The sequence below is a fragment of the Sorex fumeus genome, unplaced genomic scaffold, assembly GCF_029834395.1.
Source record: "Sorex fumeus unplaced genomic scaffold, SorFum_2.1 ptg000061l, whole genome shotgun sequence".
NCBI classification, from domain to species: Eukaryota; Metazoa; Chordata; class Mammalia; order Eulipotyphla; family Soricidae; genus Sorex; species Sorex fumeus.
The window spans coordinates 26,377,450-26,397,611 of NW_026606118.1; the positions used below are offsets into that span (position 1 = coordinate 26,377,450).

At 45.8% G+C, this 20,162-nt stretch overlaps 1 protein-coding gene across 1 annotated transcript in view; it reads right to left on the reverse strand.

Moving 5' to 3' along the window:
* Window positions 1-19,763, reverse strand: part of HECA (hdc homolog, cell cycle regulator) — a 62,951-nt gene extending 43,188 nt beyond the window's left edge. The window contains exons 1-2 of the mRNA XM_056126241.1: window positions 19,576-19,763; window positions 19,417-19,530 (exon numbers count right to left, since the gene is read on the reverse strand). Coding sequence (XP_055982216.1) covers window positions 19,417-19,530; window positions 19,576-19,729 — 268 coding nt within the window. The 5' untranslated portion in view covers window positions 19,730-19,763. The remainder of the gene's footprint in view (window positions 1-19,416; window positions 19,531-19,575) is intronic.
* Window positions 19,764-20,162: the final 399 nt, after the last annotated feature.

Genomic DNA, 20,162 nt, shown 5'->3' on the forward strand with positions numbered 1-20,162 from the left:
GGCAATGCAAAGTCCTGTAACAGGACTTGTTTTCAGGAGTGTTTCTTAAAATTTTCCACTAACATGAAAACTCAAAGGGTTAGCCTTCTATTGATGTGATTATAAATAAGTCCTTTTCCTATTAGTAACTTCTGTGGCACAAAGGTCCAGTTTTATAGCTTGATCAGTATCAAAGACTTCAAATTATTCATTTCAAAACTAGAATAAAAAATGTAATTTGTAAAGGAAAATCTAGGCATTTCTCTTTTGCTATGATGTCATATTGAATATAATTCTATCAAGATGGGGGCCCCGAGGCTTCCAAAACACAATATCAGAGACCCACCCAAAAAAGAATTAAAACTGTCATTCAGCCAAAAACTTTGATGACACTTACAAACTGTTTTCAATTTAATCCCAATAAAATAATAAATGAAAATCGTTGCTATATTTACACAGTAGCATTGATATAATATATACATATGTATGCATACAAGTATCACTATAGAAATGACTTTGACAAAATCCACAATATAGGTTAGTATATCCACATTTCCTTAACTGGAGGCCAGAGAGCTTATGCCAGCTCGATGCTTGGTTTAACCCCTGAGCAATGAGCAGACCCCAGAGCCCTCCACTCCAATCCACAATTCCTTAACCTAATTTAAAATACAACACCTAAAAGAAAGGTAAAGAGATAAATAAAAGTCGACTGCAAGCATCTTAAATGCTTTTGCAATACTTCGACTCCCACGCCATAAGTTTCTAGAGGCAGGTAAAAAGCATAAAGCCAGAAAAAGCTTCAAGTGAATCAAGATACCAACTCTGTAAGGTATGATTTCAAACGCAGGCATGCACAGGTAGAGCTATAAACCTTGCAGGACTCGAAGCCAAAAACAAGCCTCTCTCTGTCAACCAAATGGTTAAAATTTATGGCAGAAAAAGCTCCTCTAATAATGCAACCTGGAGCCAGGATGGTTCAGATGGGAGAACAAGTCCCAGGCCAGCTCCTCCCACCTCTCTCCAGGTGAAAGGGGCCCCCTCCAGGCCTGTCACCACTGTTCTTCCCACAGGAAGGTGAGGAAGGACGTTTACACACACACACACACACACACACACACACACACACACACACACACACCCGGTCGGAGCTTCCTCAGGGGCCAGGCTTGCTCTGAGACCAGCAGGCAAAAGTGCAGTTCTTCTTTGTGACAAGAGCTCCCAGATTTAAACCTGTTCAGACTCAACACTGATCCCCAGAGAGCAGAGGACTGAGGACTTGAGAAGAGCCAGATTTATGGCCAGCTCAGACAGAGAGAACCCAGGGTTCTTCAGTGGAGCATGCACTCAGCAGTAAGTGGGAAGCAGTAGCACTAGTCCATTGCGAACCAAAACCCCAAAAAGAAGACACTAACACACCCCAAACTGCTCTCTTCAACTGTTCTGTGGTTTGTCAACCAAAAAAAAAAGTAGTTCATGAACATATTATGCTAACTTTGCACAGGTAGGAAAATCTGGGCTCAAAAACGGGTTTCTGGTTATAATTCTGGTTATGATTCGTGTCTCTACAAACACACACTTGTTAGAACAAGCAACGAGTCTAGGAGACTCCTCCAAATCAGAAATTTGAGAAGTGCAAGAATTTGGCATGACTGGGTTGGCATGATTTACAGCATGCGAACTACCTCTTGGTCCATTTAAGTGCTCTGTTCTCACTTGATTCACATTCAAATATTTCAAGGGCCAGAACTGGGTGGGGAGAGAAGGGAAGGGGGAGGACAAGAACTATCTTATGATTCAGCATATAAAAGCTGTTATTACATTAAAGTTATGGGCAACTGAGCCTTAAGAGTCATCGGCTTGCAGTTTGGTTCTTGAGAAAAAGCAGTAGGCAAATAATGGATGTTTATCTCGAATGTTCATGGTTCTACTAGCTAAAATTAAAACTTCAGTGGATTTTAGTAATGTACAAGAGGTGACAGGTGTTGGACACTAACTTAGCGGTCAACTATGAATGGTAGGCAAGGAAGTCAAGAGTTGGGTAAAGTACATTTGACCCAGCAATACCACTCCTGGGAATATATCCCAGAGTGGCAAAAAAAGATAGTCGAAGTGATATGGGCACTTGTTTGTTCATTGCAGCACTCTTTACAATAGCCAGAAACTGGAAGAAACCTGAATGCCCAAGAATAGATGACTGGTTAAAGAAACTTTGGTACATCTACACAATGGAGTACTATGTAGCTGTTAGAAAAGATGAAGTCATGAAATTTACATACAAGTGGTACTACATGGAAAGTATCACATTAATCGAAATGAGTCAGAAAGAGAGGGATAGACACAGAAAGATTGCATTCATCTGGGGAATATAAAGTAACAAAATAGGAGACTAACACCCAAGAGTGGCTGAGATTAGTACCAGGAGGTTTGCTCCATGGCTTGGAGGCCAGCCGCACATGCTAGGGGAAAAGGCAGCTCAGATAGAGAAGGGAGCACCAATTAAAGGGTGTTGGGAGGATCCTCCCAGGATGGGAGAAGCATGCTGAAAGTAGACTATGATTGCCAAACATGATTGCCACTCATTGCCTCTTTTGCAAACCCCAACACCCAAAAGGAGAGAGAACCAAAGGGAATTCCCTGCCACAGAGGCGGGGGGGATGGGGGGGTGGATGGGAGGGATACTGGGACCCGTGGTGGTGGAAAACGGGCACTGGTGGAGGGATGGGTATTTGATTATTGTATAATTGAAACCCAAGCACAAAAATTTGTAAATCTACAACTGTACCTCATGGTGTTTCACTAATAAAAATTTAAAAAAATAAAATAAATTTTAAAAAAAAGAGTTAGGTAAAGTAGCAAGAGTTGTGAACAATTTAAAAGAAGCAAAGCCTGATAAATATATGATCCATGAACTCAATCACCAACTTCAGTGACATATCCAAGTCAATTTCACTAGCAACTTTTCACTCTTCCTTTTAAGCTTCTATCTCTATTCAGATGTTCTGTGACCATACAAGACTACAACATTACTAAGCAACAAAAGCCCCTTAAAGAAGGTGAAAAGACAATAAACTGGGGGCCAAATATGTCAGTAAGTCTCCTGAGGGCCAGGGAGATAACTCCAAGGGCTGCAGTGCATGCTTTGCCTGTGGGAGGCCGAGATTGGATCCCGGGAACTGCATGATGTTCCAACATTTCCAGGCAGGACCAATCTCTAAGCACCGAGCACTGCTAAGCAAGGTCCCAAACAAAAAAAGAAAAGACTGCAGATGAGTCAGAACGCAAGTACCACATTAGTAAAATAGACAGAAGGCATTAACCGGGGGGGGGGGGGGGGGGGGGGGGGGGGGGGCACCTGAACGGGTCAATACTAGGCTTGGAATCAGTTCAGTGCTAGAACGCCTGCCTTACAAGTGTGAGATGGAACACTCGACCCCAGAGTTGTCCATGCGCACGGAGTGCCATCCTGGCAGCTTCTGCTGTACCTAGCAGCTCTGCTAGCCTGTGACCTCTCCTACTACAAGTGATTTCCAGCCACACTACAGCCAGGTGTGAGCCAGCCCGGAAACTAGAGGGAGTAGCCCCCACCACCCGGGGCTGCAGCGGGGGCTGGTGAGCAACCCCGGGGGCATGTGTGCGTGCATCACAATTGAAGCGTGTGGCCTCCAGGAAACTCAGGCAGCAGATGCAGGCCCCGGGGAGCACCCCTGCCAAAGGTGCAAGCCCCACCACTAAGTGTGTGGGAAACCCCGATCCCAGCAGCACCGTCAATAAGGGGAATAACCAAAAAGACATACTGACAAGTCAACAAACAATGAGCGGTGACTACCTTCGCAAAGGTGATACGGTTCTCAAAATCCCGCTGAAGAGAGTGACAGAAAGACCACACCATACAGGGACCGTGTTGGTGGAAAGGGTTCAATAAACCCTTTCGAGCGAAGTGTGGCGATCTATGTCAATACCTGAAGAGTCCTATGCCTGGTGACCGGGATCCCGCTTCTAAGACTTAAGGGAGTCCTCCTGAAGAACTCCCGGCACTGAGGAACAGGAAGAGTCCGGTCAAACAGAGAGTGCTTCCTTGGTCAGGGTTGTCGTGGTTTCATTCATTTTATTGCAATCCTAATTATCAGAATGGTAACACCCCTTTAAAAGTGATTTGTAAGGGGGCCAGGGAGATAACATGCAGTTTGGAGCACATGATTTTTTTATGTGGGCGACCCAGCCCAGAATGCATACACACACCCGTTCCCACCTAATCACCACTGGGTGTGGCCCCAAACTAACTAAAAATGGCTTCACTTTCATGAAGCGTTCCTACCAAAATAAAGTCAAACATGTGTTCATTATCCACGCCCAGGCCTTATCAGTCAAGATTGATCCACCGTGACACAGGATCTAACTGAGCAGGTGGGTTGGCCCCCTCCCTTACTCAAGTTTGCCTTTTCTGCGAAAAAGGGAAGGAGGCTGTCTTTGGAGGTTAGGTAGTGAACTCAGTTCTCAACGCTAGACTGCAGCCAGGCCTTAGTAAGTTCTCCAGAAAGGGCAGTAGTGATAGCATCATCATCCTTGTTCCTGTCACAGGTAACGGCGGCTTTTCCTGCCTATGGATTCTATGGGTTCTGCAGGCCCTACCCACCTACCACCCCAAAATCTGATCTAAATTGCTTCTTTACTGTGCAAGATCATCTTCTCTTATAAAATTAAATGCTTACTCTCACAGAAAGCAGTCAGTACGGGGTTAACAGTACTACATTTTGTAGTAATTGCTGCTGAGGGGCTGGACACCTACAGGAAGAATTTTTGAAGCAAACTTAGTCCTATACCAAGTTCCTCCCCCTTGGGGAGTCCTTTGTTCTCTTCTGCTTTGAGCACACATCCCCCATCCCAAACGATTCCTCCAACCATCATCAACTTAATGACCCCTTCTCTATCCCAGCTGCCTTCTCCCACAGCTCATGAGGCAGGCTTCCAAATATGGGGCAATATTCCTGGCCCTTGTGTCGACTGTCCTTGGATGTCAGTCTCATATTATGTTAGATAGCACAGCAGGTAGGGCACTTGCCTTGCATGCGGCCGACCCGAGTTCGATTCCTCTGCTTCTCTCGAAGAGCCTGGCAAGCTACCGAGAGTATCCCACCTGCATGGCAGAGCCTGGCAAGCCCCCCCATGACATATTCGATATGCCAAAAACAGTAACAGTACCAACAGGTCTCACAATGGAGATGTTATTGGTGCCTGCTTGAGCAAATCGATGAACAATGGGACGACAGTGCTAAAGCACAGTGCTACTTTCCAATAAACTTTTCTACCTTCAGAAAAAAGAAAAAAATAATTCTTGGAGCTACCCATGTACGGGATATATATATATGTATATATATATATATATATATATGTATATATATTTCTGCTTCTACCAATGATGGACACAAAATTTTGTCTGGGGGTCACACCCAGCAGTGCCCAGGGATTACTCCTGTCTCTGAGCGCAGGGATTACTTCCGCTGGGCTTGGGGACCATATGAGGTGCCAGAGACCCAACCCGAGTCAGCTAGCTGCATGCAAGGCAAATGCCCTACCCATTGTACTACCTCTCTGGCCCAAACACCCCCTAATTCGAAATTCCATGACTTTCCCAGTCTTCTGACAGCTTCTGTGTCTGTTCACTACCCCATCACCCATCATCCCAGGCTCAGCCTCTCAAATTACAGGCTGCACCTGCTGCCAATCAAAAATAGCCAGAACCTGAGTCTGCACCTTTTGCAATTTTCCCTTTCTGGGGAGACACTGGGCTATCACTCCAGCGATAGCACAGTGGGTAGGGCGTTTGCCTTGCATGCTGCAGACCGGGCTGACCCGAGTTCGATTCCTCCGCCTTCGATTCCTCCACCCCTCTCGGAGAAGCTGGCAAGCTACCAAGAGTATCCGCCCGCACGGCAAAGCCTGGCAAGCTACCCGTGACGTATTCAATATGCCAAACACAATAACAACAAGTCTCACAATGTTACTGGGCCCGCGCGAGCTAATCGATGAACAACAGGAGGACAGTGACTGTGACTTTGGGAGTCATTGGGGAGACATTGGGCTTTAGTGGGCAGAACAACCATGTGACACTTTAGTAAGTTATAATCTAATACAGTTCTGCTACATATTGTACAGAAATAATCACCACATTCAGGAGTGCCCACTTACAAATTCAAAAGAGTTTATAATTTAGTTTCAATACTAATATTCAAAGGATCTCCTGGGTTGCTTTTGTAACTTGAAGGGCTGGACTGAAGTATAATCAAAGGTATTGTTCCCTACAGAACAAATATTATTTAAATTTGGCAAGTAGTTACCCTATATGAACAATCTGATATCCCACTTTTACTGAAATTCATGCTCTGATCATTTTTATTACAGCATATGCCTTAAGACCATATATTTCTATTAAAAGTCAATAAAATTAAAAGTGGAAAGCCCCAAATATGTCACTATCTTCTGTCTTCTGATTACTTGTAATTGTTTTGATGGGAGTATTAGCACAGCGGGTAGGGGATTTGCCTTGCACGCGGCTGACACGACCAATCCGAGTTCGATTCCTCTGTCCCTCTCGGAGAGCCCAGCAAGCTACCGAGAGTATCTCGCCCGCACGGCAAAGCCTGGCAAGCTCCCTGTGACGTATTCCATATGCCAAACACAATAACAACAAAGTCTCATGATGGAGACGTTACTGGGCCCGCTGGAGCAAATCGATGAACAATGGGAGGTCAGTGCAGTACTAAATTGAAATTTATTCTGAAGGAGTCCAGTGTATGCTACTGTTACCCAAAAATTATACTGGAAGGTATTTGAGTTGCTGAAACCTCTTATCTGCCCAAAAAGTGCAGTGGCCCAAAGAACTCAGCTGCCATAAGTGTCCTCGGCAGGTACAATAACCTGATGCTCTTCACCAGGCTCCACTCTGAGCCCAACCAGAGTCGCAAAACTATCAAATCTCCCATCTGGAGTATTACAGGGTTGATCTCTCTTTCCAAAAGTTATTTGTATGATATACCTGCCCCATATTCCCCATCTGTTTCTCTTACTAAGATGTCACTGTCTTTCTCTAAGTGTCCTATTAATAAAGAAGATAGCACTGATTTTAATTTCGGTCATTTTTTTTCTAAGTCTTTTTTCTCTTGCTAAACTGTTTTGCCAATCTCATCTGCAGACCCCACTTCCAAATTCCAAAGTATTTTTTTCCTCCCTGACAATTTATATCTACAAAATATACGTCTTAGAAGTGTATGAGAATAAACTACCTTATTAATTACCTCCTCCGCAATCACATGACTAACACTTATCATTTCCTCTCTAAACCATTCTTTCAATAGCCTTAGTGTCTTTGTTTCTAACTCCTACTAAGATTATTCTCAAGAGTATCCTTGTGTGTGGAATTTAGGAATTTTCCTTTTCTCCTTCTGATAAACCAGAACACCTAATTGTTAAGAATAAGAAATGCATGGGTACTGGAGTGATGCCACTGTGGGTAGGGCGTTTGCCATGCACGCAGCCGGCCGACCCAGGTTCGATTCCCAGCATTCCATAGGGTCCCCTGAGCAGTGCCAGGAGAAATTCCTGAGTGCAGAGCCAGGAGTAACGCCTGTGCATCATCGGATGTGACCCAAAAAGGGAAAAAAAAAAAAAAGAAATGCTGTAAGTAGGTAAAGGGGTATACGTGATAACCTATCAGTACTGGTACAGCAAACCAATAATACCCAAAAGGGGAGAGGGAGAGAGTAAGGGAGAGGGAGGGGGAGAGGGAGAGGGAGAGGGAGAGTGCTCAAGAGAGAGTGAAAGAGAGAGAGAAGGCAGAAGGGAAAACTGGGGACATTGGTGGTGGGAAATGTACACTGGTGAAGGGATGGGTATTAAATTATATGAGGTGGCCGGAGTAAAAACTTCGTGGAGAGGGTGTGTGCCTTGCATGCAGCCAATCTGGGTTCGATCCCCAGCAACCCATATGGTCTCCTAAAGATTGTCAGGAGTCATTCGTGAGTGCAGAGCCAGGAATGATCCCTGAGCATCGCCAAGTGTGATCCAAAAAGCCAAAAAAAAAAAAAAAAACACCATTATATGACTTAAACCCTTCAGGGTCAGGTGAATGAGACCCACTGTAATTACTGGTTTTGGCATATTGAATACACAACGGATAGCTTGCCAGGCTCTGCCGTGCGGGAGGAATGCCCTAGCCAATCAGGGCATTCAAGCTCAATACATCAAGATCCTCCGTGAGCTGTATTGCGGATTCACTACCAGGATCTCACCATTCTACAAAGAAGTAATCATTGATGTCAAGAGAGGAGTTTGGCAGGGTGATAACATTTCACCGAAACTCTTCAGTGCCACCCTAGAGAACATCATGCGACGACTGGAATGGGAAGGAATGGGAGTGAAGATAGATGGTCGGCAACTACACCACCTCCGCTTTGCTGATGACATTGTTTTAATAACACCAAACATCAGCCAAGTGGCACAAATGCTGGCCGACTTTGACCAACCATGAGTGTGGAAAGGTCGGTCTACAGCTGAATCTCACGAAAACAATGTTTATGAGAAACAGCCTCGTTCCTGATGCCCCATTCACTCTCAATGGAACGACCATCTCCAAATGCAACAGCTATGTGTACCTAGGTCGAGAGGTCAACATGACAAATGACCTGGCACCCGAGCTGCGCAGGAGGAAGAGAGCGGCTTGGAACGCCTTCAAGAACGTCGAAGAAATAGCTAAGAGGACGAAGAACCTCCGGCTCCGGGCACATCTCTTTGATTCCACTGTTCTTTCTGCATTAACATATGCCTCAGAGACCTGGGCCCTACACAAACAGGATGAGAACGCTATTTGGGTCTCCCAAAGAGGAACTGAAAGAGCTATGCTTGGAATATCACGTTTCACTCAGATGAGAGAAAGAATCCGGAGTTCCGACATCCGTCAACGATCAAGAATCAGGGACACTGTCTCATTTGCCAAGCTGTCAAAAATCAGGTGGGCTGGTCACGTAATGAGATTTAAAGACGACCGCTGGACTAGAGCTGCTACCGACTGGATTCCATAGGATGTCAAAAGACCGCGTGGCCGCCCACCTACCAGATGGTCAGACTTCTTCATCAAGATCATGAATGATCGGTTTGAGGCTCTTCGTGTTCCTAAAGCGAACAGACACCATTGGGCTACACTAGCACGCAACAGGGACAAATGGAGATGTTACTGGCGCCCACTTGAGCAAATCGACGATTAACAGGAAGTCAAGTGATCAAGTGATGACTTAAACCCAATCACGAACAATCTGAACTGTGTCTCTCATTGTGATTCAATTTTAAAAAATTTTTTAAAAAGAGCAAGAAAAACTTACTTTTGCCAGTATAAATAACCTCAAGCACAATCAACCGAAAACATCCTATTGATTAAATAAAGTTGTCACTTTACCATCTACTGAGAATTTGAAGTTTTCTGAAATGTAAGAATTAAGACACACATAGTCACACTGCACAACTCCATGGCATTCTACATACTGCAATTTGTTTGAAAACTGATTTGATGAGGATAAATAGGAAATGATAAACCAAGGTAATATTCAAACCCTGAACTTCCTACCAAGGTTTGAAAAATTTAAAAAAAAAGGCAAATCTTCCTCCATCCAGAGAAAGGCCTGTCCACTCAGAAGGCCCCAACCTAAAGCATTTGGCCCACTGAAGTTAACCAACCTCCACTAGCAATCCCTCCCCTAGCCCAGGACATGGAACACACAAGGATGCTAGCGCTCACAGTTAAGTGCAAAACCCAAACTGCAGCTCCGGGGAAGACATGCTCTACCCTATGTGTCTCTGCAAAGCACATGCAAGTACCCCGTGACAGATCATCCCAGGGTCAGCCTCTAAGCGAAAGTCACAATCACTGGTCAGTGGAAGGTCGCATGAATTCCCAATCCTTGATCAGCTGCATGAGAGAAAACCTGCCAAAAGGTCCTCATTCTGTTAAAACAAACAGGAACCTTACAAGCTGCCGGTGATGATCCCTCTTGGCAGGTTCAGTTGGCCATGGTCTCGGCCTACAAACCTGAGAAACGGGTCTCGTCAGCTTCAGATCTGATCCGACTCCCTCTCCAGCCTCTAATCCTCCTACTGCCCCACACAAGGCAGCAACTAGGTCTTGGGTACCCCTCCCTCCACTTGAAACATCCTTCCTCCGCATTCAAAGCCAACTGCTTCCCTTTCCGTTAAGACTCCGCTCCGATGTAACCTTCTCCAGGAAATAAACCTTTTCCCCCCACTGAGCACCCAGGGCACATTCTCACGGCTCCTGGGGTCTGCGTGTCTGGGTCCCAGCTTCACCACGAGCACACAGGCACGGAGGCTGGGATGCCTCCGGTATTTCAATATTATACACCCAGTCACAGCCAGAAATAGGCCCAAAATAAACGGATGCAAGCATAAATGAACAAAACAGCAGCAAACAAATGACCTCAGCCACTATTGAATGAACTTTCTACTTGTTCCCTGGAGAGAAGAGAGGGTGGTCTTCAGTTCAATTCTCAATAAAAGTAGTTCCTGGCTGATCCTCCAAAGATCATCAAGTGCCTCACCTACTTGCAGCAGCAACTCCACACGCTCATTTCACTTCTCTGTATTTTCAAGTAAATCTCCACAGCTTGCCACCCTCCCCGCCCCCCATACCCCACCCCCATGCCTGCTGTTCTACCTTATAGCTGTGCTTGTCCAGTACATGAAATGACCTACTTGCACTTGTTCCTACAAAAGCTCCCAACTAAAGCATGGGCACCTTGGTCAGGTTCTTTCATCCTCCTACTGCCAGGGCCTACCACACAGTCTGACACAACAGCAGTGCCCACACGGAGACTTACGTCATGAACAGAGGAGGAAGGCTTTCGCATCAAAAAGCTGGGTCTGAAGTAAGGAGACAGAGCAGAACTGCAACTGGGAAAAGAGGTGAAATGTTGAAATGATGAAATGTTGGGGGCTTGAGGGCTGTGCCGTTGAAAAACACTTCAGGGCAGAAGGTGCTTCTATCACATCAAAACCAAAGAAACCTTTTGTTACCTTTTTTAAGTGTTGGAAACCACCACCCCCATCCCAAAATTTTACTTAAGAACTATTTTCTTGAATTACTCTAGCAAGCACTTTGTCAAAAAATAAAGAGCTTAGGCTTTCCCTCAATCCCATGTTCGCCCTTGAACATGGATCTCTCGTGCTTGTATGTTGGTGCCGTGAGGGCTGTACCTTTTAAAAACATTCCAGGGCAGAATATGCATCTATCACATTCAAAAAAAAAACTTTTGTCATCATTTTTTAAAAAGTGTTGGGACACTCCCCCATCCACTATTTTACTTAAGATCTACTTTCTCAAATTACTATAGCAAATCCTTTGTCATAAATAAGATTTTAGGCTTTCTCTTCAATACCATATTCTCCTTTGAACACATACCTCACTTGCTTCTTTCTCTGCTTGCCTATTTCCACTCTTGAGAAGCCTGTGTTCTCTCTAGAACATGTGCTTCTCTTTTTCTCGTCCTCACATCTTTCTAAATAAGTTTCAATAAAACCTACCTTGTTTCACACACATGAAAGATTTTAATTATAAAAGATAAAAGTTTTTGCACTTTGCTTTTTACAGTTTTTTTGCTAAATTTTCTTCTATTTTAAGCAAATTATGGTAGAAAAGAAACCATGAAGAAAATTAAAAAACAGAAGATCATCTCGTTAATGTCTGAATGAAATTCTGTACAGTAGCCAAGATAAGGAAACACCTAAGCATCCATCAACAGAAGTGGCTCTCTGATACCCCTCTTTCTTCTCTCTCTCTCTCTCTCTCTCTCTCTCTCCCCCTCTTCCCCCCCTCCCACACACACACAGAGAACGAAATCTTGTCATCTGTGACAACATGAATGGACCCTGAAGGTATTAGGCTAAATGAAGTAAGTGGATGAAAGGAAGGCAAACACCCAGATAATTTTATTCACATGTGGAGTATTTTTCTAAAAATTAAATGAATGAACAAACAAAGCAAACAAAGGCTTAGATATCCAGAAAACAAGTGGAGTTCACAAGAAAAAGGGGCTACTTGGGGATAGAGTGGGTAAAGGCAGACAACTGTACACTGATAATAGCAACTAGGTTTTTGATGGCAGTGTAATGGAGAGTAGAAAGACATGAAATGAGAATACTGCACACCTGAAACTCACATTACCTCAATAAGAGAAAAATTGTTACCTCAATAAGAAAATATTGTTACCTCACTAAGAAAAAAAATCTGCATGATATCAGTCATTTGTATATTAATATCTATAGACTTTCACCACCATCTGATTTATCTCCTTGACAATGTCTGTTTTCAACAGTATACTAATTTAAAAGCTCTGTCTAAAATTGAACGAACCATAAATATAAACCTTTCGCTGAGAGAGCCCCTATCTGCCAGACCCTGCGCCAAATTCTTCCACCTCTTTTTCCTTCATCTTCAACAACACTCCAATGGATTTAGAAACTGGAAGTTGAGAAATGTCAAATAACTTGCCCCACAGACACTTCAGTAGTAATTTGTAACAGCGTGGTTTATACCCAAATTTGTCCTTCAAAACTTTAAAAAATTCCAGTTTCTTACTGAGAATAAAAACAGATTAGGTTTGAACAGAGAAAAATTTCAAAGGTCCATGCTTTCATCTTCCCTATCAACAGTTGCTAAACTATCATTTACCAATAGTAGGTATGTGAAAAACAGTTCAGTTGTCGGAAAAATCACTCAAGAGCTTTTAAAAGACCCCAGTCAAAATAAATGCTGCCTTCGGAAGTCCCGTACAGATAGTAAGAGTGCTAGTATCCCTAACAGATCTTTACCGCAAAGTGCTCGCCCTTCTGTGGTTAAACAACTCTGGGAAGCAGCAACAGGCTTTAAGAAAAAGAACTTGAAACCCAGCGAAGTTGATGAGAAAAGGGCACTCTGACCACACCGGGTCAAAGACGCACAACAGCAATTTATCAACATGTATTAAACATCATTTTAAAAAAATGCATATCCTCTAACATGACAGTTTTGCAGGTAAACATTTAAACAAGTACCTGAATACTAGCCAGAGATATAGGAATAAAAGGTCAAACAACAACAGAATAACCAAATTATCCATGATACAGAATTATGATGGTACCTCACTAAAAAATTATGTACCCCCCAATGGTAATAAACTGATATACTTACTGCTCTACTCAAATTTTTATAAACTGCTATTCATATAAAAATAAAGTGTATAAGATATATTTTTTTCAAAAATGACATATACTTTTAAAGATATGTAATAAAGTTTTAAATAGCTGCAAAAATATATATTAAAATGCTAAATCTCTAAGTGGTGGATTATGCACTAAACTTGAAAATCAATCAGATTTTTCTATCTTGTTATTTTTTTTTTTTAGATTTTTCATGATGCCCAGCTGTACTGGTAAAAATAAAGAAATAAACTATTTTAATTACGTTAATACCTTTTACATGCCTTAGGGGTTGGTGTCAAAATCAGGACTAAATTTTTCCCAAGACTCTTCCCTTTTTGTTGTTGTTGCAGTTGTTTTGGGGCCACAGTGATACTCAGGGGTTACTTGTGGCTCTGCACTCCTGGCATTGCTTGGAGCACCGTAAGAGAAGCTGGGGATCAAACATATCGGCGGGCAACAAGGCAAGTGCCCCACCATCTGTAAGATCCCTCCAGTCCCTGAAATTCTCCCTTTTGATAGTTCCAGGTTTTCAAATTGCTCACTGTTAAAAACCCAGAGTAAACTCACAGAGGATTAAGTTTTGTTTTATCTCTTATTTCAATTCTCTAATGAGTGATGGACATTCTTGGCATTATAGAAAAGAATAAATACTGTAAATACTAATTACCCAAATACTGTAGATTTCATTCCTAGAATGTAAGCTCGATTCTCTACAGAAAAAAGAGAAAGAACAGAACTGCATGAAATAGCATCTGCAGAGCACAGAATACTTCTTGTAATATACAAAGTGCACAAGACGAATCCTACCAATTCCCATTACAAAGGCAGATTTCAAAATGACAACATCCAAAAGTAGCAGATATTGAAGATCTGAAAAAAGTGAAGTGCTAGGGAAGAGTGTTTTCCAAGACAACAGTGCTCTCTTGGCTCTCACCTTGATTTCAAAATAAACAGCCAGCAAACAGTCTTCATATTCCTTCTAATGGATATAATTTTTTGTTTGGGGGGGGGGGTCACACCCAGCGATGCACAGGAATTACTCCTGGCTCTGCACTCAGGAATTACTCCTGGTAGTGCTCGGGGGACAATACAGGATACTGAGAATCAAACCAGGGTCGGTCGCTTGCAAGGCAAACTCCCTACCTGCTGTGCTAGCACTCCAGCCCCTCTAATGGATGTAATTTAAACTGTGGGAATTAAGTCACTACAAAGAAAAATTATTACAAACTTGGGATCAGAAGAAGTATATTGACAGTCAATGTATGCACAAAGGCACCCATCTTGTTCACAGTGAAGAAGTGGTGCTCCCAAACCATGAGTATCGAACCCAGAACATCGCAGTCAAAATAACGCTGGGATGGCAACTGATGCCTGGTGGCCTCCGGTGAGTCAGTGAGAACTATTTATCCCACCAGTGTTTTATATAACTGGTACTGGTGATCTAAGTGTTTCCCAAAATAGTCTATACCACAAGGGGACTGGGGGGGGGGGGGGGGGGCATACTCGGTGGGGGGCAATTGCAGGGCACTATTTGTTCACTTAAAGGAGTCAGATTTCCAGGGGGAAGCTGAGTGAGTTTGGATCCCCCCACCCCCCCCAAGAAAGAGAGAGGTGTCCCACTAAGTTAAGGGGGCCTCTGACCTAAGTGAAGATAAAGCCAAGGCAATAAAAACAGCTCTTCCTCAGGGGGTGCCGAGGTTCTGCTGAGACCCCGCTGCACACAAGCCCTCCCACTAAAGAGCGTCACCTTCCCAAACCATACCCTTTCCCTGAGGCAGCCAATGTCCAAATGACTTGTCAGACCAAAGGCCCCGTCCCCATGACTCAGGGGAGATGACTCCAAAAGCCATGCGGGCTCCTGGCTCCCTTTTCACTGCAGCACAATTCAACTCCTTCTTCTGCCCATTCCTGCCTCGCTTGCTTCCTCACTAGTAATGCCAAGGGCACCCTATGTAAGTCTGTAGCACTGTAGCACTGTCCTCCAGTCGTTCATCGATTTGCTTGAGCGGGCACCAGTAACGGCTCCATTGTAAGACTTATCGTTACAGTTTTTGGCATACTGAATACCCCATGGGGAGCTTGCCAGGCTCTGCCATGTGGGCGGGTACTCTCGGTAGCTTGCCAGGTAGCATCCCTCTGAGAGGGACGGAGGACTCGAACCCGGGTCAACCGCGTGGCAGGCAAATGCCCTTCCCGCTGTGCTATTGCTCTGTAAGTCTATCGCAAGGAAATCTCTAGCTCAGCGACCACTTCCAGGGCCTGACACAAATATCTAACACTTAGTAACTTCAAATTCTAAATCAGGCCCTGTTCATATTTGAGAGATATGAATCTTTCTATAGATATGCAGGTAGATACTATAATTATAAATATGCAAAAACAATCTCAGAGAAGTCTAATGACTTGCCCAAGATCATATGTTATTTGAGAGCTAGGCTGTGAATATAGGCCTATCCAATGCAAAGCCAATCACCATAAACTATGTGAACTCCCATAAACTATGTAAACCCCATCTACTAGCAAGAGCTACTCAGTCCTTAAGGCAGATCTGACAGCCAAGGGGTTTGGTTGGCAGTGAGGAATAGAAAGATTGGTGAGCTACGGCCATCCATTTAAAGGGAACTTATTATAAAAGGACTTGGTAGCCAGACCACTAAAAACAAGCAACTATAATCAAGACCTCCTATTTTTAAGCCTGCAGCACAAAAATGGAGGCCTAATGGAACCAGAATTCCAGAATGAAATACACAGTTATAATACACTGCATAATTACTAGATTCTAAAAATAATGATTGGCAAATCTTGCCCACCTACAGTCAAATGCTACAATATGTGCAAACAGATGTTTACTATGTAGGAAGAAGATCGTGCTTCCTTCTGCTTCCTCCTTTTACTCCAATTCCTGAAAAAAAAAAGCCCCATAAACCAAGAGTCTGAAACTGGACAAAAACATTTCTCAAGTACAGTGAGGTCTCACAATCAATACTGAACTACCCAAGATGCACTGCTGTAAGCAGTTCAAGTTCAACCACAACCAGAGAGAGCTTCTCCAGGCTCTCCCTAGCCAGCCATCTGAATGAGGAGTTATTCAGACCTAACGCCACACAGTGAACTGAAGAGCCTCACCACACTGTCTAACAACTGTAAAACATAAACCAGTCTATAAACTCTAAGGCCTGGGGTGGAGGTCAGAGGTACAGCAACTTTCTGCATACATGAGGCCCTGTGTTCAATCCCTTGGAACACTTGGGTGTTGTGGGGAAGGGGTACAGGGGTATTCTAGACACTCAACATTCACAAACAAATACTAATGACGTTAAGTGACGTCATGTAGTTGGCTCAGTTGCAGAGGTAGATCACGACTTTCTTGAACATTGAGAACCAGTTTCAAGTTTAACAGAATGTTGACTTCCCACATTTTGGAATAATTGTGTGATCTGCAACATCCACAACTGCAAAATCTAAAGACATAGTTAAGAAAAAAAAATGGAAATAAACTTAGCAATACTAAAATATTCCAGTTAATGTCATTTTAAAATTCAAATACATGTCGGGTTTATCAGTTGATTCTGAGTTTGCAGTTTTTGTTCCTTCCTTCCAAAACTCACCGAAAGTCTCTTTAAAGCACAGCTTTAAGCTGGGATGTCAGCCAGCCAGAGAGCACCTGCCTTGGTGTGTGAGGTACTGGATTCGATTCTAACACCATCAGAAATAAAGAATAAAGCATGGCTTTAAATGTGTGACTTCCTTATTTATCAGTTTTGTGCACAAAGGCATCCAAGTTCCTAGATCACCAACAGCAGCGAGAGGTACATCAAATAAAGGCAAATCATTCACTGGGACTTCACACCATGTCAGAACCAAGAAGTTCACTAGCATCATAAATTTCTGGTCACTGCTCTAAAACCAGGTGGTACCATCTATCTCATTATAGCACTGTTTGGCCATTTCTCTTCACTCCCCCCCATTCATCTAGTAAAACAAATCTGAAACACATCTCTTCACAGAGATATACACGGAACTGCCAAATACAACTGACTTTTCTCTTGTGGGGAGTGATAATAACACCGTGACCAGCTTAATTTTACATTTTCAGCCAACAAAAATTTCCTCACACCAAAGCAGTTTAACCTTTAAAAGAAAGAGATAACAAGATAGACCAACATGAAGCCTATGTATACACCAAGCAGGGGAAAAACCACCACAGGAGAACAGAGGTGGGACTAGCCTCTCCTGACTATCATTTATGGCCTTTTTTTTTTAACACAACGCAGTGCTTGTAACATCTGTGATTAATATTTTTAATATTATTAATATTAATATTTGAACTGGATGACAGCTATAGCTGATCATATACTTTTCCTTTTTTTTCTGCTTTGAGTCACACCCAGTGATGCACAAGGATTACTCCTGGCTCTGGACTCAGGAATTACTCCTGGCGGTGCTCAGGGGACCATAGCGTTGCTGGAGATCGAACAAGGGTCAGCCGTGTTCAAGGCAAATGCCCTCTCAGCTGGACTACAGCTTCAGCCCGGATCATGTACTTTTCCTTGAGTTTACTAACAAACGTAACAGGTCCTTAAAATGACCAGAAGTTGGGATTGAGCAAGGAAGGCCTCACAAAAACCCAAGAAAGAGCCACACAATCAGTACCAGACTTGCACTCAGTTGCACAGGAGAGGAAACTGAGGCAGGGACACTGACCTTCCCAAGATGACAAGGCTCTCAAAGTCAGGGACACTGACCTTCCCAAGATGACAAGGCTCTCAAAGGCTGAGCCAGAGTGGACCCTGCCTGTCTTCCTCCCCCTCTGCTATATCCATGCCAGGAGGAAGTTTAAGCCAGAAAAACAAAAGACCACTGGAGAAGCCAGTCTGATCAAAAGTTGGATTGTCAGCCACAAATGGGTTCCATTTCTTCCTGGAAAAAAAAAATAAAATAAAAGCAAACTTCCTATTTCTAAATTGTAGCGACACACAGCCAGGATGTCTCTCATCAACCCTGCTAAAATGTTCACAGCACCTTGGGGCCTTCCTCCACCTGCTTTCCTAAAGCAGGTGACTAACTTGAAAAGGGGGAGGGAACTGCATCAAGAAGGCTTTGCAGGCAAAGCAGAAGTCAGGTACAGAAAGTCCTAACCCTCCTTCATTAAAATATTCTTATTCTTCCCTTCCTCCCCTCAAGAAACTGCCTGCCTGGAGGAATCAGGAGACCTGCCCGGGTAAGTCAAAAAAGTGGCTGACTGGCAGCCTAGCAAGAAAAGCCCTGTCACTGTGGTGACAATGGCAGCGCCCTCACCTCTGCACCATGCCCTGGGTGTCCCCTTCAAAAGCGCAGCATTCAGGAGCCTTGCTTTGCAGGAGGCCCACCCGGGTCCGACCCTCAGCACCACTGAGCGATTCCCCACCGCCCCGCCCAGCCAAAAAGTGCTCCCTGCTGAGCACAGCGGCTGGAGGAAGCCCGGGGCCACACTGCCACCGGGTGTGGCCCAAAAAAAAAAAGCAAAGCAAAAAAAAAAAAGCAAAAAGCAAGCAGCAGCAGCATTCAGTCACGACCCACAATTACTAGATTCTTCCAAAACACGTGAGGCAGAAATACAGAGAGGGAGGATTTTTTTTTTTTTTTGGTGGTTGCTTTTTTTTTTTAATTTAAACTCCGAGCTGGGAACGGAAGGCGAGTTCCAATTCTCTTCCTTCCTCTAGCGAGCAAGAGAATTTCGAGAACCAACCCCACCCCGGCCCCGCAACACACACACACACACACACACACGCACACACGCACACACGCACATGCATGCACATGCACACACGCACATGCATGCACATGCACATGCACACACATGCATGCACACACGCACACACATGCACGCAGTCCAAACGCGTCCGGGGCCTCTTTACCTGTGACAAGCAACACCCAGGGCAAGCCCGGGCTCGCTGCCCCGCCGGGCTAAGCCTCTGCACCTAGGGGTGTGCGCGGCGCGGGCGCGGGGCGGGGTCCGAGTTGGGGGGGACTGCGCCGGGGAAGGAAGGAGGGACGGGGAAGTTTCCGCGCGGGCCGGGGTGGGCGCGGGTGCGAGGGGAGGGGAGGGGCGGGGCGGGCGCTCCCCCCCACCCCCGCCCCGGCTCGCATTGTCCACGCGCCGAGCCCGTCGAGGGAGGAAGGGAGGCAGGGCGGGGAGCGCGCCGCGCGTCTTACCGTTCTTGGCGTCGCCCGGCGCGGCCGGCCCGGCCGAGGCGGCGTGGGCGGCGTTGGCGGAGCCCGCGCCGCCTCCTCCGCCGCCCGCCGCGCCCCCGGGGCCGGCCGCCGCCGCTCCGCTGCCGCTGCCGCTGCCCCCGCCGCTGCCTCCGCCGCCGCCGCCGCCGCCGCCGCCGCCCGCCGCCGCCGCCTGGGCGCCCCCGGCCGCCGCGCCCGCCGCTCCCAGCGCGCCGGCTCCATTTTCCTGCTCGTCCCCGCTGCTGTTGGCGCGTTTGTTCTTGCGGCCGCCTTTACAGCTCTTGGGGTTGGGCATGGCGGGAGCCGCGGCGGGAGAGGCGAGGCCAAGCGTCCCCCCCACCCCCCGCCCCGCCTCGCCTCGCACCGCCTCCCGCTCGGGCTCCCGTCTAGCCGCGACGCCCGCGCCGCGCCATCCCGGCCGCCGCCGCCCGCCGCCGCCGCCGCCGCGCCCTCCCCGGCCGGCGCCCGGGGCTCGCTCGGGGACCCGGCGCGAAAAGGCGCGTCTCCGGCTTGTTTTGATTCGGCGGCGCTGACACGCTCCGGCCCCGCCCCCTCCTCCCCCCCCACCTCCCCCCCACGCCCTCCCCGCCGCGCGCGCGTGACGCCACGGGGGAGTCGTGCTGGCCACGCCCACCAGGTGACCTCACGGGCGGCCCCGCCGGCCGCCGGCCCGCGTGACGTCACGCGCCGCAGGCCGCCCCCCCCCGTCTTGCTCGGTGACGTCATCC